The sequence below is a fragment of the Laccaria bicolor genome, genomic scaffold (genome assembly GCF_000143565.1).
Source record: "Laccaria bicolor S238N-H82 LACBIscaffold_17 genomic scaffold, whole genome shotgun sequence".
NCBI lineage: Eukaryota > Fungi > Basidiomycota > Agaricomycetes > Agaricales > Hydnangiaceae > Laccaria > Laccaria bicolor.
In genome coordinates this window covers 871,339-892,411 of record NW_001889888.1, presented here as the reverse complement: position 1 = coordinate 892,411, position 21,073 = coordinate 871,339, and the positions used below count along the sequence as shown (strand labels likewise).

Here is a 21,073-nt window from a genome sequence, read left to right as displayed (position 1 = left end):
TTTCTGGCTCGATTCAAAGAGATATAAATGCAGCTTCTCGCTCGATCTGCATCGCAACGGGCCTTCAAGCTTGAAAGTTCTGCTAGGTTCTGCTTGATTTTGCAGACGTCTTCTCCGTCGACCCTGCATGCCGAGACCCTGCAGGAAAACTAGACTGTAACTGGGTATCTACATGGAACATACATTTCCAGGGTATAAATGTCCCACCCATCCTCTGACGCAGGGCGACTATTTCGGATTTCCCTCATTGCCATTCAACTCTTTTCCTAGTCTTCATGATCCAGATTGACCTTTTAGCAAGCTCAACAGCTTTCATCCTCGCTCTTTACTTCTACCTCAAACGTTCCGATGAACGTTCTCTTTCGAAGCTTCCACTACCCCCTGGACCCAAGGGCGCGCCGCTCATTGGCAATCTGAAAGACATGCCAACAACCTTTGAATGGCAGACGTACCACAAGTGGTCCAAAGAATTCAGTGCGTTGCCGAATCGTGTTTTCCACTCCCACTCACCTATTGCTAGATACCGATATCTTGCGACTCTCCGTTGCCGGTACAACCCTCATTGTCCTCGACACTTCTGAAGCGGCAACGGAACTTTTGGAAAAGAAGTCATCAATTTACTCCGGACGGTGTGCCATTTCGTGTGCTCAATCTGATCTAGCTTATGTGAGACGGCAGGGCACGAATGCCTATGATTAACGAATTGATGGGCTGGAACTTCAACTTTGGCTTCATGCAATATGGTACGCCTCTCTTTAATCTTTCTTCGAACAAATTCATAGACTTCAATCGTTCGAAGGTGACCGGTGGTACGTCAATACAAGTTTCTGTCAACATCTGTTGAACAAGTCGTTTTGTAATTTGTAGGCGCAAACATCGAAGGATTATGCACCAGACCTTCCACCCCTCGGCTGCCCGCCAATTTCGTCCGCATTCCCTGAAGGCTTCGCGTAACCTTATTCGTCGATTCTTGGACAACCCAGATGATATCATCGGAAATTTGAGGCAGTAGGTTTCTGCAGTCTGTGTGGCATGGTCACTCCTTCTCACTGCGAGCCTGTGATATAGTATGGCGGGTGAAACAATCATGTCGGTCGCTTACGGATTGGATGTTCAGCCCCAAAACGATCCATACATTGCGACTGCCGAGCAAGGAGTTCATCCCCTCGTCGTAGCTGCCGTCCCAGGCGCTTTTCTCGTGGACACCCTGCCGTTCTTAAAATTTGTCCCAGAATGGATGCCAGGGGCCGGATTTCAGACGAAAGCCCGGGAATGGAAGAAGCTTGCATGCAGAATGGTTGAAGTGCCATATAAAGCAGCAAAACAGAGAATTGTAAGTTGTTTCTCGTGAGGAAGTGATGGATTGCCTCAATTTGAACGCCAGGCAACTGGCACGGCTCCGCCGTCCTTCACCTCCTTTAGCCTCCAAAAAATGGAGTCTGGTACTCGTGATGATGCATATCAAGAGGATATTATTCAAGGGACCGCTGGTACCCTTTATGCTGGTACGTTCCATGCTTACAAGAAAACTTTGCGGATCTCCTAACGGACGTCTTTCAGCTGGATCGGATACCGTGCGTAAAGAGCTTTTTTCGCGGTGGTACAACCAACAACATCCCATCACTGTTTTAGACTGTTTCTGCGATTGCCTCTTGCATATTGGGTCTGCTCGATAAACCCGACGTATTGAAGCGAGCTCAGGCCGAGATCGACGCCGTCGTCAAACCGGGTCATTTGCCCGACTTCGATGACGAAGAGTCACTTCCCTTTATTACAGCCATCGTGAAAGAAACCCTCAGATGGAGGGATGTTGTTCCGATAGGTGGGTCGCTTCTCACCTCAATTGGGAAGCGGCTGATAATAACCCATCCAGCCATTCCCCGGCTCCTCGACTACGACGATGAATATAAAGGTTATCACATTCCTGCGGGTTCTATTATCATTCCTAACGCTTGGTAAATTCCTCCCCGTGTGCCGTAATGTCGATCCTGAGTTAATCGATTTGTATTCAGGGCTATGCTTCATAACGAAGAAGTCTACCCTGATCCTTTCACGTTCAATCCAGATAGGTTTATGAAGGATGGGAAGATTGACAAATCTGTTAGGGATCCAGCTCACGCTTGCTTCGGGTTTGGACGCCGGTTCGTTTCGTTGATCAATAACCCAAATCAGTGTTTAGATTGTTCTTTGCAGTATCTGTCCTGGAAGATACATGGCTTTCTCCGCCGTCTGGATTGCCATTGCCTCGTTAATTTACGTGTTCGACTTCGAGAAGGCAGTCGATGAAGACGGAAACATCATAGAGCCATCCCACGAATACATCTCTGCACTGGTAGTGTAAGTTTTCTCCAACAATCCCACTTTCACTGTTCTATTCTGACGTTTTGTTTCAGCATGCCGAAGCCGTACAAGTGCTCTATAAAACCCCGATCAAAAGCGGCTGAAACTCTCATTCTTTCTGCCGACAGTCAAGATATCGAATTATAAACAATTCTAAAATTCTCGGAGCCCGAATTTCCTCAAGAACATGGTGGCCCTATGAGTGTATTTGGTCCCCGTAAATCTGAAGGTCATGAGATTGTTCGCCATATAGTTTTGTGCGTCTATTTTGTCCTTACATCAACAATATAATGAACTGAAGTCCAACTGGTCCGCAAAGAATGGCCATTCCAGGAATTTGAATGCGCAATGAAAAACTACTTATTAAACTTTGTGGTAAGACGCGTTGTGGACGCGCGTTGTTTGGTGACAGACACGTGACCTGAACGCTCGATTTAAGTATTCTTGCTCAGTCGCTTTCGATTTTTTATGTGCAGCGTGCAACCGGTCTCCCATTCCCTCAACAAGACTGCACGCGAACATTTTGCTTTGAAAAGCACGATGAAGAGTCACAACACGATGTAACCCTCTCGCGAAACTGCCAGGAGATCGAGGATCATTCCATGCCATTCAGTAGAGGTGAATGGCCCAATTTGACGCTACATGTGAATAGAATACATAGCCGGCACCAGAGCAAACCAATGGCATTTATAGCTAAATACATGTTTCCTACCCAATATTAATTGATCAGCGTAAGTAGAAATTGGTCGATGGCTCAATTTTCTTGGGCCACAGATGGCTATCTAGAATTCAGTTATTCCGGCCTCACAATCTATCGATGAGGTTTGCGGCAGCTTAAGGTGGGTCGGCTAATTTGCTCTTCAGAAAGGGGTTGTGTAAAGATTGTGCCCAGCTGATACCGATGATTCTGAGAATCATATCCTGGTCTACAAAGACGGTACAGAGCCATGGAAGCTGAACGAGCCCAGTCTAGTTGTTGAGGTCGTTGTGCACGCTGAACTTGAACTTGGATAGTTGAAGCATCATCGCCGGTCAATACTCAGACATTTTTTGGCGAAATAAAATGGCTGCGCTGAGTGCACGCTTGCCCTTCAAGGACAACTTTAATATCTTTTTCTGGAACGTCAATCTGAAAAGGTTCAACATACGTTTCAATGTGGAACATTAGCACTGCCGCACACAAACATTTTTCGCTGATCGCATCGCTCATCGTACAAAACCACAGCGTCAGGCGTAAAAAAAACCACAGCGTCCGGTGTAAGAAACTGAGCTCCATGCGTTCTTGGGCATTTAGTTACGAATCCCATACACTTCAGTCTAAGCGGGTAAACACCTTCTCGCCTTCTTTCACGTTTGCATAATTTGCTTAGCCAGGGAGAGTAATACAATCAAATTTACACGGAATCAAAGGGGATCTACGGCAGCCAAATCTCAGTGAAGGACGTTGAGCAGTGAAAATCTTTGAGCGTACCGTCAAACGGGTTAGAGTCAGTTCGCTATCCATTATCCATTATTTGCGTCCTATCCGAGACGCCTAGATGAATGCTGTGCTATGCTGGTCAAGGCATACTGAGGCACACAGGCAATGTGCGAGCTGTTCCATCGCCTCAGCAGCATTGGAAAAGTCATAGAAAATCCTGGCGACTTTCTGAATGGCTTTTTGGGTGTCATGCCATCACTGCTGGGATCATTTTAGCATACACGTAGTAGCGTAGTACTCCACAATGAACCTGCCTTTTTTGCGTGTGTTTTTATTCTCGATAGAAAACTCTCTAACTCCGCCGTTGCTCTGCAAACACACCGCAGATGATTGTTAATTCACTGTTTCATCGCTTTTCAGCGCTGAAAAGTAGGGCAACGAGATGCCAAGCAGACTTGGCGGGATCTAGTTGAAGGTCATTGAACAATCATTGAACAGACAACAGCAGAAGGCATGGGCAATAAATGCAAATTCCACTATGCAAAACGTTTCTAAGAGTTGCGCAGTGTGCTGATTTTTCTTCTTTTCGTAGGCCGACGGTATACCTGAGAACAGCTCGACAAAACACCACTGTTTGTGGGCATTGGTGGACCAAACAATGTTCTAAATTTAGAACATACCACTTGATTCAAATTTTAATGTAAAAAAACGGCCATCCTTTGGATTTCCCAGGTCTCAATACGCTTCCAATCTCAGGAAGCTCGCGCAAAAGCCATTAAATTGAAATATTTACGCGGGTCAAGTGAAGGAGTATTGTGCGTCGAGGGTGCCTTAATTCACACTATGTATTTGGCAAGGACGCCACGATCGACGGAAAAACGCAGGAACGCAGGAGATAGAAGTAAGGTAAACCCCAATACATCACGACTCTTTATTCCCCAACCACAAGCTTGGGACCGAAGCTTTTGTCGTTTAACCTGGAGTGCTCAAAAACTTAGCTAGAGTAGACTGGGTTGAATAGCTTACTTACAAACAACTTACAAAGGACAGTCGCCTTTGAGAAACTTTATGGAAATTGTTTAGATCATTTCGACAAAATAATCTATACGTTGCGTTGACCTGCAAATACTCCGATAGGTTGGCGGCTAATCTAAACGCTCAACTTCCCTGAGAAGTCTTGCCCCTTCGAATTATCAGCGGAAAGTCAAGATCTGTTTTACAAGCAAATATCTGCATTTGAATTAATGTTGAAATCACTCTCATCTCTTTTTTTAAAGATACAATACGATATATTCATAGTTCAGCAGGCTTTGTTTGGTGTTCTTTGTCATTTTTGTTGTCGTTTACCTCGATTTGGTAACCGAGATATTGCTTCAGAATCCTCCCATCATGGCTCGTATGCAACTCGCCAAGAAAGCCAAGTGACAAGCTGGTGACAAGTAGAATACAAACTCATCTCACCCTGCATACGGTTCGCGTCCATTATAACGTCCTCGCTTGAGCAATGAGGACCGCCCACAGAAGGTTTGGCGAATCCCGCCTGTCCACTCATTCCCCGCTACATATACATTCACTTTTCTACCTTTCGCTTCCACTCATTGTTCCCCGTTTTCCAAGCTCGAGATGTCATTCATCAAAGAAAAGAACAGCCATGACTCTCCCCAACATTCCATCGTCGATAAGCCAACGTCGAACTACCTCGAGTCGGCTGGGCCAACCTTCGACAAGAGAAACACTGCTAGGCTCCTCCGCAAACTAGACTGGAACATCGTTCCTTTCCTCGCCCTCTTATACCTGTGAGTCACCAGCGATATAAGCCATACCTATACTGATTCTTCAAAGCCTCTCCTTCCTAGACCGCACCAATATTGGAAACGCCCGCTTGGTCGGTCTGGAAAAGGACCTCAAGATGAAGGGTTTAGACTACAACGTACTTGATCGATCCATTTTTCCGTTAAATTCTGCACTCATAACCATGTTGGACAATAGATTGCGCTCGCTGTTTTCTTCCCGTTCTACGTTGCGGCGGAAATTCCAAGTAACATTATGATGAAGAGGACAAGCCCATCTCTCTGGCTCTGCATTATCATGTTGGCCTGGGGGGTTTGTATGTTTTTTCTCCTCCACTCTACTCAGGCTTCAGCTGGCTGATTCTCACATTCATAGGCATGACATTGATGGGCGTTGTGAAAAACTTCGGTGGCCTCCTCGTCGTTCGTTGTGCTCTTGGTCTCGCTGAAGGTGGTCTTTTCCCCGGTGTTACTTTCTACATTACGCTTTGGTATCGCCGACATGAATGCGGTCTGCGCATGGCTATCTTCTTCTCCGCCGCTACTCTTGCTGGTGCATTTGGCGGCCTTCTGGCTCGTGGCATTTCCGAGATGAAGGGTATCGGCGGCAGGCCCGGCTGGGCTTGGATTTTCATTCTAGAGGGCATCGTGACAATCTTCATAGCCTTCTTCGCCAAGTTCATTATCCACGACAGTCCCGAGACGTTAGTCACTTACACTGTTTCCATCAGCCGGCTTCTGATCAAATTCTGATACTTCTTTTATACAGTGCTCGTTTCTTGAGTGAGGCTGAACGCAAAGAGGTGAAAGAGCGTCTTAAGAAAGATCGAACCTCTCTCGCCGATGAATACGATATCAAATATCTCAAATCCGCTCTCACAGACTGGAAGATCTACGTCCACATGCTGATCACAATCGGTTAGTGTTGCCGTTAAACACTAACCGACTGATTTATATATTATTATTAGGTATTTATACCCCCCTATACTCGATCTCGCTTTTCCTCCCTACCATCGTCAAGAACATGGGCTACACCAACAACGCTTCCCAACTCATGACTGTCCCCCCCTACGTCTTGGGTTGCGTTACTACCATCACTGCTGGCTACGTGGCAGATAAAACGAAGAGGCGTGGAATTTATATGATGATCTTTTGCGTCGTCGCCATCCTCGGATTTGTTTTATTAATTTCTACCCGTAATCCACATGTGCAATATTTTGGTACCTTCTTGGTCGTTTCTGGGTCAGTGTGCTGCGTTACTATTTTTTTCGCCGGTTATTGACATGGTTCATAGCATTTATCCCAACGTCCCTATGGGTGTCGCTTGGAACGGCAACAACATTGGTGGTTCTACTAAGCGCGCTGTTGGTATTGCCATGCATGTCGGTCAGTGGTTTTATTTCCTCATACTTAACGAACCTTAGTTTTCGTTTGCTCAGGCTTCGGTAATCTTGGTGGCGTTATCTCTGGATTCTCATTTAGGTCCACCGATGCTCCTCGTTTCTTCCGAGGTCACGGCCTCTTGATCGGCATGATCACCATGAGCTTCTTCCTCTGTCTCTTCATGCATCTCTACCTCGTACGCGAAAACGCTCGCAGGGATGCAGACATGGAGAGACTGGGCCTCACACTCGAGTCTTATTCTGAGGATCAGAAATACCAAGAACGCGAAAAGGGTGACAACGCCTCGGTGAGTACCGACATCCACGCCAGCCAGCAGTTCACTCAATGATGTTCAGTTCTTCCGTTACACCGTTTGAAACTGTCGCCCTACACACACCTTCTAAACTGACACTGGCTGACACTTCTCGCATCTCTTTTTGTTATTTTTTGTCGTGTGACCACATCACCTACCGCTCCTTGTACGTACTAATGCCAGACTGACTGTGTGAATCGTCGATTCTCGGAATGTATTGTTTCCTTTTAGATGACGCTGGCATACTTGGATGTTGGAAGCGCTGACTCGGAACCTAACTTGTGATTCTTTCACAGGTTTTTTTTGATCGACATAATTCCATACGAATAGCCAAGAAAGCCAAGGTAAGGCCAAGAGGCCGCTCAGCTGTCGCTAAAAAAGGAATGCCAGGCCAAGCCCGAGCACGCCTTTAGAGATACAAGGCTGAGAGTTTGAGCGTCGAACATCCGGAACTGAGTGCCATCTTGATGCAAGGAGGTTATTCCCGTATTTCGAGAGTCCGAACTGCCGCCGATCCGCCTGTCCGCCTAAGGCACATCGTCACGTGTACATTTTTTGGTATGCGGAGAACTATCGCAACTGTTGGCGACCAGGTCCCCCCAAAGGTAGCCACGAGGATCCCACAAAACTTGAGTAAGTATTTTTTTTTTTTTTTTTTCGAGTCAAATTTAGAGTCTATTAGGGCGAGGCCCTATGTCAGACTTTACAACTTTTTGTAGACTACCTATGGCCCCTAATGCCATGTATTCCTGACCCCCTTGAGATTGCCCCATGCACTGGTGAGGGCACGCCCACAGCGAACATTCCCCCATCCAGCCCGGCACAAAAACGCCGTTTTGGGGCACATCCATATAGGTAAGCGGGGTAGTCTCGTCTTCTTGCTTATCTGTGCAATCCATCTTGGTAGTGTTTCGGCCTGTTGTGATACGGAATAGGAGAATACGCGCAGACTCGCTTACATAATCTTGACTTCTTGACGATTATTGTACGTAGCAATCTCTAGACATTAAACCACCATCATCTTGCTACCAAGCTCGCGTGATGAGTCTAAGGTGTCCACTGCTGGTAAGACCAAGGGTGAGCCCCCTTACAATGCTCCCTCCTCCACAGGATACGAGAGCCCTTCCTCTGGGTTAACGAGGGTCTGCCTAGGACTTCTAGGCAACCCTAGGAGACGAGCGCGACCTCAATAGTCGCGTTCTCTCCACTTACTTCTATTCATCGATACTATACTACAACATTCAACTACGGTACTACGAGACTTCACGCGCACGAAGTCCCCGCACGCACTGAGGTTTCACATTGGTGGGGGCACCGCGGACTTCACATCCGATGTTGAAGTCTCGCTCCGGGAGAGCTCGGAGGCTGTTGATCACGTCATAGTAAGTATGACTCATCACTTACGAGTCACATCGTTCCTCCATCCCTCTCCCTCGCCGTACCGTCCACTACCCACTCCTTTCCACTCGTTGCTGAGCGCAGTCCCTCCTGCGTTCGCGCGAGTATGCCCTGGAGCGCTGCCACAGCGTTCACGGTTATTCGACTCACCTTAGTAATTCCGATTATCCGAATTCAGTTAGTCGTCTAGCCCACCGCTAGATCCTTCACCCATCGCCCTCATTCATTCAGTCCACCCCTCTCCCAACCGACTCTACCCGATTTAGCTATGCCACACACACCGGATGAAGGATCTTCCTCGACTTAGTCGGCGAAGTTTTACGATCAGACAGGGCGCCGCCAGTGTATATAAGAAATAGACTAAAGTTTCGTCTCCTTCAGCTACACTACCATGGCTACCCCTTCCTTATCCAACACCGACAACGCCGACCCCTCTGACAAACCAAAAACTACCGGTCGCTCAACCAGAGCTACCTCCAAAAACCTTCAACTCGCGGAAGAGAGCGCTAGAGGTGCTAGCACCCCAGCTGTTCCTTCTGCTAAGGGAAAAACGACAGCTACGTCGCCAATTGCGGAAGAGAGTGCGAAGGGTGCTACTACCCCCGCTGTTCCTCCCGCGAAAGGGAAAGCGACAGTCGCGTCACAAACCAAACCATCTAAGCCAGGGTTGTCTTCACAGAAAGCTCCAGCTCCACTACCCCTTCCTCAGTCGGGTTCCAGCGCGCCGCAAGGCAGCGTTGTGCCGATCAATCCTCCTGGCCGAAACCTAGCGTTTTTGCATGAGACAGGACAAATCCTTTCGGATGCGCCATCGCTCACTTACTTGACGACTATATCAAGCATCTCTACGCTAGGTGCCAAGGATGCAACAGTGCCTACGGAGCATCATCGTATCTTCGAAGGCATCGCTACCTACGAGGAAGTTATGATCTATGACGAGCCCTTGTCGGCATCCCTGGCCCGTTACCATCGTCAGTTCAACTCAGCCATTGACGATGACCCCTTGATCTACTTTGGGGGTGTTGACGGGAGACTTCCCGGGAGATCCTTAGAAGACTCTCAGGGAATTAGAGATCTCCTATGGCGCTGGTACTCGCCTCACATTGACGGCGTTTGGAACAATCTCCCATCGATAATCGACCAGTTCCATAGGATCAATCTTGATCCCGAATATATCAACGACTACACTGTGGACTCGGTGAAGTATTATTCGGTGGCGCCCATGTTCCTCGAAGAAGTGGCCCAGATCTTCTTAGCCATGTATCAAGTACTCGACGCCTTTCAAACCTTCTTGGAGGAGGGCGATCGTCAACCATTCGCATTCGATCCAGAATGGAAGATGCTCAGGATGCTAGCCTGGCATACTAACAAAAAGGACATCTTAATTGGTTACGTAGTCTTACAACGACGATGCGAAGTCTGCAACTCCCACATCAAGGAATATTTCAACGCGATGCGAAAGATGTTCCTGCAAACGGATGAACAAGAGTCCGTCAGCACCATGTACTCCACTCGCCCTTCGATTCGTTCCCAGTTTGGACGAGGGTCTGCGCGTGAAGAAGTCGGAAAACTCCTCCTACGACCGGATTACGATTGTATTCCCGCTGCATACCGAGATGGAGTCACTCCTCTCACGGAAGCAGCTGTAGCTGCTGCCAACAGAAGGAATGAGAAGATTCCCTCAAACTTTTACGAGGCCACTCGAACTCGTATATGGAAAACTCTTCCTACCGATGCTGTCGCTGCTGCGCGTTCTGCCAGCAATGCCAGCTACAAAGTCAGAGCGCTGGATCAAGCGTTCGCTAAATCACCGCAGATGGCTACTCCCCCTGCCAACGCCCAGTCCAATCAAGCGTTTTCTCAATATGCTCCTTCGGTTGTTCCTACCACTCAATATGCGCCATCAGCGGTTCCAACTATCGCTACCCAGAGTGTTAAAGTACCGATGCCGGCTTCCATTTCTGTCATCGCCCATCGTCGTCACGCCATCTCCACCATGCCTGGCATGGGGCGAATTGAGCTGCCAACAAATGATACCGCTGTTACAGCGCTCGTGGCCAACACGAGCGTTGAGCAGCGTCCTCGGCCGGTTGTGAAACCTGCCCAAACAGTATTATTCGCTGGTAGGCAGACCCCCCCTCACTTAGCGACCAAAGCTGCAGAACCGCCTCCTGCCCCTGCGAGCTCCGCGCCTTCTCGTTGGACAAGCTACCAGTTCAAGGATAACCGTCCCATTCCGTCGCCTAGCGATGAGGACTTGAGATCCCCTGGCGATCCTCCTCCAGGAGGTGACCCCCCGGACGATGATGCTGGAGGCAATGGTCCAGGCGGTGGAGGCGGTCCTAATAGCGGTCCCCCTGGAGGCCCTCCTAGTGGTCCTCCTGGAGGAGGCGGGGATCCTCCCCCTAGCAATCCGTCGGGGTGGGTCAGTCAACCGTACTCGCCCTTTCCTTACTCGGATGAGTGGCAGCTTAACCACAAGCTCAACTCATCCGTTGTACCAGCTTGGGACGGACACGGTTCTACTGCCATCGAGTACATCAGCTCCATGTCCTTCCTCGCTCGTATGAGCGACAAAATGAAGGAAGGTGTCGCAGCTATGGCGCCGTATAAATGGTCTGGCCGTGCAAAAAGCTGGTGGGAATGCCTACCCGTAGCGGATCAGATCTATTTCCGTCAAGATTGGGAATACATGATGGTGGGCCTCCGGATTCAGTTCCTTGATTTACGTTGGTCGCGTGAACGGCTCTATGAGTTCGAGGCTATGTTCTTCCGTCAGAAGGGACACACTACAGAAGATCCCATCGACTTCATACAGCGAAGAGTCCGCCATCACATGTTCCTTCATCCCGAAGATCTCGATGGTCCTGGCGCAGTGGACCGTATCTTGCGCAACCAACCTATTGAATGGGAAAAGGATCTTAATGACGTTACTTGTCCGTCCATATTCGCGTTACAGAGCGCGGCTAGTCGTCTCGCTACAAGCCTAATTAATGACTGGCAAAGTAGCGAGATCCGCGCTCGTAACACAGCGGTTGGCCAAGGAGACAAGTCGTCTATCCCAGGCAAGGGGCGTTACGGGCGATCAGCGCACCTCGTCTCGGCGGATACTCCTGCTGAGCCTCCAGCCTTAATTCAGGATGAAGGCAGCGACTCGAGTACGGACGAAGGCGCCGAAGCCTTTGCGGCGACCTTCCGTAAACGTAACGAGAAGAGCGGCACGGCTGGTTCGTCTAAGTGGCCGAAAGGCAAAGTCATGAACGGCGTTGCCTTCCCTAGGGACGATAGTATTAAAAGTGCTAGACCCCCTAATGGCTCCTGTTTTATCTGTGATAGTCCTCACCACTTCGCAAGAGACTGTTCACACTACGGGAAATGGGACAGCCTTCGTAGTGCTAATTTGATAGACGTAGATTTAGACCACGAAGTAGAAGCCGCAGCAGACCGAGAGTATTTAGCTATGCTCGCTGAAATCAGGGCCGAGGCCTCTTCTTCCGCTTACGCCGCTAAACTAAGTAAAATCTCCAAGGAAGCGTTCTGCATGAGCGCTGAGATGACGGGCGCCAAAGCTTTACACGCTAAAGCCACATTTATGAATGATAATCGAAACATTCGCCGACGTTTGGCCAGCGAACCTAAGGGCAAAGATAAGGAAGACCTGGACCCCTTGAACCCAGGCATAGCGCCATTATCGAGAGCTAAGCGTCGCCTCAGGGACAGCGCTAAGCCTCCATCTTACTCCATGGCACCTCCCCCGTACACTGAAGATTCGAAAAAAGAGATCCTGATAGCGCCCAAGGGTCGTTCCTTCCCCGAAGGGTTAGGTTCCTTGGGAACACGGGCTCTTCATACCAAGGCGTACGTATCTTCTACAGACGGGGAGGTCGTTCAGGCGCGATTGGACTCAGGTGCGGACATTACCTTAATGTCAGAAGATTTCTGGTCCTCTATCCCGGGGCTACCGAAACCCAAGGATGGATTACGCATGAAATTATATCACCTCACGGGCGCAGCGAAAGTCCTAGGTTACATCCGAACTACGCTGTTTATGCCTGCAGACAACGGCACCTTCATTAGTTTCGATATGGAAGCTTATGTAGTACGCAACATGCGTGTACCTCTTCTACTAGGAGAGGACTTTCAGACTACATACGAGCTAGGGGTTACTCGGTACGCCACTGGTCACTGTAATGTGCACGTAGGACGGACAGGCTGGGTGATCAAAGCGTCATCCGCTCAGCGAGTTGATCTCGGTTTCGAGATTAGGCAAGCTCAGACGACACAGTCGTTCGTACGCGCTAAGGCCGCTCGTCGGGCCAAGTGGCTTAAACCTATACAGGGTGACCCCCCAGTCTATGCGGACGAGGATAGCATCATCCAGCCACACTCAGTCAAGGGTGTCCGAGTAACTGCACCCTTCGCAGGACGTGAGGACTGGCTCGTAGAAAAGGTCATCATTGGATCTGAGGACGGGGATATTCTAGCAGCCCCCACTACGTGGATTAATGCGTCAGTACCCGTCCTACCCATAGCCAATCCTAGCGCTTTTCCGAGGATAATCCGAAAAGGCGAGTTAGTAGGGTACTTGCTCGATCCGAGCTGTGCTTTAGACAGTCCCTCAGATGACGACACGCTAGCGCGCTACGTCGCGTCGGCTGATGCTTTACGAAAAGTCATCACTGGGTCCCTGAAGGCCCAAGATCTCGCGGACGCTCAGCCTAAGTTTCACGGTCCTGATGATAAGCTGGAACAGGATGACGCTTGGGGCCCTAAGACTACAGCTGTGCCAGAAGATCCAGTACAAGGCGACATTCTGGATGCCGTGAACCTCGGCCCCGACGTGCCAGAGGAATTTCAAGCGCCTTTAGCGGACATTTTGCGTAAGAACGTTGCAGCCTTCGGTATTAATGGCCGCCTAGGCAAAGTAGCAGCTAAGGTTACGATCCCGCTGAAAGAGAATTCGGCGCCCGTCTCTGTGCCTATGTACGCTGCTTCGCCTGCGAAACGCGAAGTAATTGATAAGCAGATGAAAACCTGGTTCGAATCCGACGTCATTGAGCCATCAGTCAGTCCTTGGGGCTTCCCTGTAGTCGTGGTGTACCGCAACGGTAAAGCACGACTGGCGGTGGACTACAGGAAACTGAACGCTCAAACGATACCGGACGAATTTCCTATCCCGCGTCAGACAGAGATCGTTCAAGCGCTGTCGGGTGCTCAGGTTCTTTCGACCTTCGATGCACTGGCCGGATTCACGCAGTTAGAAATGGCAGACGAAGAGAAGGAGAAAACAGCCTTTCGCTGTCATTTAGGACTTTGGCAGTTCAAAAGGATGCCGTTCGGACTGCGCAACGGCCCTTCCATTTTTCAGCGTTTGATGCAGGGGATCTTGTCCCCTTACTTATGGCTTTTCGCGCTGGTCTACATTGATGATATTGTCGTGTATTCTAAATCGTGGGAGGAACACTTAGCTCACCTGGACACGGTCCTAGGTGCTATAGCTGCAGCAGGAATCACGTTATCCCCTTCGAAGTGTTTCATAGGGTATTCCTCAATTCTCCTGCTGGGTCAGAAAGTTTCACGGTTGGGATTATCTACGCACCAGGAGAAGGTTCAGGCTATCATGGAAATCGCCCGCCCGACCTCCGTGTCCGACCTGCAGAAATTTTTGGGCATGGTAGTATATTTTTCCACCTATATCCCCTTTTATTCCTTTATCGCGAAACCCTTGTTCGAGCTGCTCAAAAAGGGCTCGAAGTGGGACTGGCGGGCTGAACACGAGCTTGCTTTTCGACAAGCTAAGGAAGCGTTATCAAAAGCACCTGTTCTTGGCCACCCGATTCAAGGTAGTCCCTATCGGCTGTACACGGATGCATCGGACGTTGCACTAGGCGCGAGCTTGCAACAGGTACAGCCAATTCAAGTCAGAGACTTGAAGGGGACTCCTACGTACGATAAACTAGCAAAGGCTTGGGCTGAGAAGAAGCCCATTCCCCACCTTTTCCCCGTTTTGACCAAGGACGTCACAGAGCAGCCAGAGGACGATGCATGGGGTGCGTCTCTAGACGACACTACGGTCCATGTAGAACGTGTCATCGCATACTGGAGCCGGACTTTCAAGGCTGCTGAACGGAACTATAGCGCTACCGAAAGAGAAGCGTTGGGTGCAAAAGAGGCCTTAGTCAAATTTCAACCCTTTATAGAGGGTGAGACCGTGATCCTGATCACGGATCATGCAGCATTACAGTGGGCTAGAGTTTACGAGAACGCCAATAGGAGATTGGCGGCGTGGGGGGCAGTGTTCGCAGCATACCCAGGACTCCGAATAGTACACAGAGCTGGCAGGATCCATTCTAACGTGGACCCACTATCCAGACTCCCTCGCATACCGCCGCACAATTCTCCTATTGTCGATGAAATCGCAGCTATAGCGCCTGATGATGACAAACAGGGTAGAGCACAAGCAGTGGAAGATTGTATTCACCGCGCGACAGCCCCCCGAGCGGCGTTCACTGTGTCCTGTTGGGAGGATGTGGTAGAGCGCCGGGCTTACGCCAACCGTTATGAACCATCCGAGAGCCCTGCTCAGAGAGAAGCGGACCGTTTAGCCGCGGCAGAAGCCCGGCTACGCAGGGCTAACAAGCGTAATGGGACACAAAGTACGGAATCGGAAACCACTGAACCAGTAGTGGAGGAAGACGTACCCATGACAAATAACGCTCCTGCGGTCAGCGAACCACTCTCCCCAGTCTTGAATGAGTCGGTTAACCCCGTAGAAGACGTCCTACCATTCCCTCTGGATGATCATTGGACGTATCCGGTCGGCGTAAAGCCTAGTCCCCTAGAGCTGGATGACGAATGGTTGAACAAGCCTCATCTGTTGGTGGCCATGAACCCCTCGGTAGTCACCACGTTTGCACAAGGCTACCCGTTAGACAAATACTTCGTCTCAAGATACGTCGAGGATGCCCCTAACCCCAAGACCGTTCTTACCCCATCGCATTTCCGTAAAAGCAAGAACGGTTTACTATACTTCATTGACGCGGATTGGTCAGCGCGTCTGTGCGTTCCGGAGTCTAGAATTCATTTCGTGTTGAAATGGATTCATGACTCCCCCTACGAGAGCGCACACGCAGGCCCCCGGCGTTTCCTGAGTAGACTACGTGAGCTCTTTTTCTGGCCAACAATGCATAAGGATGTCATGGATTATACCAAATCGTGCGATACGTGTCAGAAGATTAAAACGGATCGACGCGCTCAGGCTGGAGGGCTATGTCCTGCACATATCCCAGCCAGGCCCTTTGCTACAGTATCTTTAGACCTCATAACGGGTCTCCCGCCCTCTGGCGAAGAAGGCTACACGGCCATATTTGCTATAGTGGACAAGTTAACTAAGTTCGCCATTTTCTTACCGACCCACGACACATTGACCCAAGAACAATTCGCGGATTTGTTCGTGGACCGCGTGGCTAATGTCTATGGGTTACCAGAGCGCATCATAGCCGACCGCGATAAGCGTTGGTCCACTGCGTTCTGGAAGTCCGTAGTATCTCACTACGGAGGAGTCATGGCGTTGTCATCTTCTCATCACCCCCAGACGGACGGTCAGACCGAGATTCTTAACGCCACCATCGAACAAATGCTGAGGGCGTATGTTGCCACGGATCGTACCTCTTGGGCTAAGTGGCTGAGTGTATTGAATTATTCGTATAATAGTTCGGTACACTCTTCCACTGGATACGCGCCTCACTTCTTATTGATGGGTTACAAGCCACGAACTTCCACAGTGGGCTTGACCCCTGAAGGAGACCCTGTCGCGCGCCCGTTCATCGCGAGTCAAACGGCTGAGGAATTCATTGGTGAATTAGAATTCCATCGAGCCGCCGCTAGGGATGCGTTAGTATTAGCACAAGAACGTCAGGCAGCTTCATACAACAAGGGTAGACGTCCTGCAGAGATCCTGCAAAAGGGGGATCTAGCTTTGATTAACCCTCACACCCTCAAGCTAGTGGATGTCAAAGGTACCGGCCGCAAACTCGTACAGAGGACCATCAGTCCTTTCGAAGTACTTGAACAAATAAACCCCCAAGTATATCGATTGAAACTGCCGCCGAACTACCCTATGCACCCAGTATTCAATCTCGAACACCTCAAGAAGTATCACCCTTCTCCCCCGAGGTTTGATGATCGAGAGAGCCTACCTAGCACCAGAGAACTGGTCGCCTACCCTGAATACGAAGTAGAATCTATCGTGGGACATCGTCTTACGACCCAGAAGCGGGGCAATCGACGAATGTACTTAGTGCATTGGAAAGGACATGAACCCGTGGACGACACTTGGGTATCCGAATACGAGTTGCGCAACGCCCCTGAAATCACCAGAGCCTATTTGCGAGCCAATAACCTCTAAGGAACGAGAGAGATCTCGGATCTCGGATATTAATTCCCGCTTATTTGCTGGTATTGATGATCGAGGGTTGATAACAATTTTCATCTCCGACATCCTTCTTTCTTCCTTACCCCCATTATCTTCTATCGTCGCGCGGTCCCCACTGCGTTAAGACTCATTCGTACACCTCGCGCGGTTCACACTGCGTTGAAACTATTCACCCACTCTTTTAATTACTTATAGCTACTTTCTAATTACTAAAATGCACTCGTTCAATTCGAACCGTCGTCCTGCCAGAGACTCACGAGTCACTTCCACGTCTAGGAGATCCAGCGCAACCGGCTACCTAGCTAAGCCATGCGTTGACTCCAGACTGCTTGCCCGGCTACCCATCTTCGAGATCCAGTCGCATCGCATCGTACAAATAGGCGAAGAGGCTTGGGAGTTGTGGTCGCCAAATTCACTGCAAATTCCTTTCCTGCCTGGACGGGTGGAAGACTTCATGGAGATCAGCATAGCCAGCCGTCGTCCTGACCGCAGAAGTGACGGGCATCTGGGCCGATTCGATGCCTGCGTTTCGCCTCAATACTCCACTGGGCATTCGCCCTGGGCTCCCCACGTACGACGAGTTCCTTCCAGCACGCTTGCGTGCCCAGAGTTTGCCAACATCTTGGATGTCACGGATATGCGTGGTTCTGTCAACCCTCGTTATGTGGAGGAACTTCTACAACGGAACTCGGCGTTCGAAAGTCGCCTCACTGAACTCATGGCTATCAGCCAGAACAATTCAGCCATTGCATTCGAAGATGAGTGGCGTCGAAGCCGTCCCTTCATCAGTCAGGAGGACATAGAGGATCTTCGGTCCATACGCTCATTCGACCGGGCACTAGACGATGTCACCCATCTACAACGTAAATTCAAAATGAAAGCGGCGTGGATAGACTGGATGGAGCAGCTACAATCCACTCCGTCTTGGTCTCGCTCTTCCAACCGTCCTCCCGACATGGCTGATGACTCATACATGGGTACTTGGATCAACGACGCGTGGGAAGAGGACGTCGAATGGTTCCTAGCGCACCGCATTCCTTGTTTCGTTGTGCACAGATTAATGGGTGAAGAGTTAAACCTCTTATTCGACGCGGGGCATGGAGGGCGCGTTACTTCCTTCATCACGGGTACCCCAATTGAGAATCTGAGCCATCCGCATAATCGAATCGAGGCCTTTTTACGTCGGCAAAACGTCATCATCACCCACTCTGACGACGACGACAATATAGGCAAGGAGGAGCCTTCAGAGCCTTCGGATCCTGCTGCGGCCCGAGCAGCTTCATTCTCTTTATCTCATAGAGCATGGTCAAGGGGAGGACCCGCTCCGGTCGCCTACAGCGTCACCGCTCACGTCCCCTCTGACCCTGGCACCTCTACCAGTGCGTCGACTAGGCCTTCCCCCTTGCTCGAAATCGATTTCGCCGGATGGGAAGCTGAGCCCCTGGATCTAGTAGAGATAGACCCGTCGCGCGTTTCGTGGATCCGTCCCCCTCCAGTCGTTCGACCCCTAGAGAGGCAGAAATGGGAAAAATGGGCGGAGAAGAACGTAAATGGTCAGCTGTTCGTATCGAAGGTTGGGAAGGCCTACTCAAACATGGACAGTGCCTCCTACTTCGATCGTGCACGTAACCGGGAAGTTATTCTATTAGAAGAGGTACCTATGCTCCCAGGTATTGTCTCAGAGCCCGAAGTCTTCGGATTCCCGTGTCCTAGGCACCTCCAGTTCGTGGAGGAGCCTCAGAACAAGGCGCCACGACCCGCGAAATCATCATACTGGCTTTATACGACAATGAACCCCATTTCCGGCAATGTAGGCTTGCAGCCCATGTACCCAGATGCATCATCCCTCCCTCTCAAGGACGAGTTCCGAACGGGAGGATCTGATCGACCGCCTTCACCTCCTTCCAGCCCTGGCCACCCAGCACTACCGGATCCCTTGCCATTCGTCTCTTTCGATTCCCCTCCTTCCAGAGGGATTCCTGACAGCGAAAGGCCGATCTCGCCCACCGATTCCTTATTAGCTAGTCCGAGAACTGTGAACTGGGATTCAGAGTTCAATGAACCTATGGGCCCACAAATCCCGGCTATGTCAACGGAGGACGTTGAAATGGGTACGGTAGATTTAGGCGATGTGCCTTCCCCTTCGTCTACTCCCCTTTCGTCACTCCCTCACCAGCTGTCCAGGGAGATTACTCCGAACCAGCGCAGCACACCGAGGCGCTCCCCTCCCAGAGCACCGCCAAGGTCTTCAGCTCCCAAGTCCGCCCCTAGAACTCAGCGCCAGAGGAGTCCCCCAAGGCCATTGCATCAGAGCCCACCTCGCCGCGGACCTCGTAAACATGCTCGTACTCGCTCTCGCACCCCGTCCCCTCCCAGAAGGAGAGGAGACTCTTACCGGCCACGAGCTCCTGCTGGCAGTCTGGGGGGCGATCGTCATAATCCCTGGCCACCCGCGCCCGCTGCTAATGCTTGGCCCACCCCTAGCGGAACTTCTAACCCTTGGGAGTCGACCCCCACCCCTCTTTCATGGTCGACACCCAATCCTCTTCCCTCGGGACCAACTCCACCATCTTGGGGACCTTCACCGGGCTACATGCCTTGGGGTTTCGGCCCTCCAACTCAAAATCCGTGGTCAATCCATTATCCGGGTTACTACCCCTCGGAGCAAATCCCGTTGCCCAACTGGCCGCCCATGAGCTATCCCCCAATGCAGCCTCATCATTGTCCGTCGTGCAACAACTGCGCCTCTTGCGGCCGCCCCTCATTGCCAGCAGCAAGTCAGGACCCACATCAGCCTCCTCCAACTACGTCCAGTTCATCTTTACTGGGACGCTTGCGCTCTCCGTCTAGCACGGATCGACCTCATACCACTGCCGTTCCCTTGGCACAGCGCCTACGTGATCCGGCTCCCTTAATCGATCGTGTGGCTCCACCAGCTTCCTTATCACAACGATTACAGTCGCCTAGCCCGGAGTTCGTGCAAGGGTCCTCTTCGAGGCCCTTCCAGAGTAACTCGACAAGGTCATTACACCAACGACTGGCGAATAAGGAGGAGGAAGGAGAGCCTTCGGATCGGGAGGAGAACGTGCCAACGAGCCGTGCACGACGAAGTCGCAGAGCAGGACGGAAGCAGAAGGAAGAAGACGAACAACGGATCAGAGAAGGGAAGCAGCCAGCGCCGGGCAAAGGCAAGAGGAGGGACCGTCGGGATAGAGGTAACCGAGGAGGTTTCGCATGAGGATGTAATGCGACACTGCGCGCAGGGGGGCATTGTGATACGGAATAGGAGAATACGCGCAGACTCGCTTACATAATCTTGACTTCTTGACGATTATTGTACGTAGCAATCTCTAGACATTAAACCACCATCATCTTGCTACCAAGCTCGCGTGATGAGTCTAAGGTGTCCACTGCTGGTAAGACCAAGGGTGAGCCCCCTTACAATGCTCCCTCCTCCACAGGATACGAGAGCCCTTCCTCTGGGTTAACGAGGGTCTGCCTAGGACTTCTAGGCAACCCTAGGAGACGAGCGCGACCTCAATAGTCGCGTTCTCTCCACTTACTTCTATTCATCGATACTATACTACAACATTCAACTACGGTACTACGAGACTTCACGCGCACGAAGTCCCCGCACGCACTGAGGTTTCACACCTGTTAAGTACCCGATCGCGAAGCGACAGGCACAGTCGATGGGACGAGCATGATCAGGTGGAGACATATGTCTCGGTGTTTGTGCGTAGCTGTCTTCCTGCGTTTCCGGTGTGAATCTTGTATCTGTTGAGAGAGGGAGTCTTCTGCTTGAGGTCCGCAGACTGAGAGGCGGGTGAGAGAGAGAGAGGGGGGGTGTTTTGGGCGAGTCCGCTGGCTGGGGCCAGCTATTCTGTTGAAACCTGTGCCGTGGTAGCTAGATTCCTGAAAACATGTGTTATCCGTTAATCTTCTTCATTTTCTAAGTGAGATACATCACCTAGTGTGTCTCCAAGCGTTGTCTT

The 21,073-nt window shown here is 50.6% G+C and overlaps 3 protein-coding genes across 3 annotated transcripts; all 3 read left to right on the top strand.

Annotated features, from left to right (window-relative positions):
- Positions 1-275: 275 nt before the first annotated feature.
- Positions 276-2,487, top strand: LACBIDRAFT_251026 (uncharacterized protein; the record flags this gene model as incomplete). The annotated part of the gene is made up of 14 exons (XM_001882692.1): positions 276-474; positions 521-629; positions 679-743; positions 800-809; positions 868-1,008; positions 1,069-1,333; positions 1,385-1,442; positions 1,467-1,505; positions 1,561-1,574; positions 1,633-1,822; positions 1,874-1,955; positions 2,013-2,141; positions 2,194-2,337; positions 2,394-2,487. The coding sequence occupies 14 exons, from the start codon at positions 276-278 to the stop codon at positions 2,485-2,487; spliced, it is 1,539 nt and encodes a 512-aa protein (XP_001882727.1).
- A 2,896-nt stretch (positions 2,488-5,383) lies between these two features.
- LACBIDRAFT_250962 (uncharacterized protein) lies at positions 5,384-7,310 on the top strand (the record flags this gene model as incomplete). Its single annotated transcript, XM_001882691.1, has 9 exons — positions 5,384-5,556; positions 5,603-5,690; positions 5,750-5,867; positions 5,927-6,254; positions 6,320-6,468; positions 6,519-6,792; positions 6,845-6,936; positions 6,990-7,240; positions 7,290-7,310. The coding sequence occupies 9 exons, from the start codon at positions 5,384-5,386 to the stop codon at positions 7,308-7,310; spliced, it is 1,494 nt and encodes a 497-aa protein (XP_001882726.1).
- Positions 7,311-7,576: 266 nt separating this feature from the next.
- Positions 7,577-8,249, top strand: LACBIDRAFT_328651 (uncharacterized protein; the record flags this gene model as incomplete). The annotated part of the gene is made up of 4 exons (XM_001882690.1): positions 7,577-7,590; positions 7,660-7,879; positions 7,966-8,101; positions 8,240-8,249. Coding segments are annotated over 4 exons (378 nt in total), but the record flags the coding sequence as incomplete, so codon positions are not given.
- Positions 8,250-21,073: the final 12,824 nt, after the last annotated feature.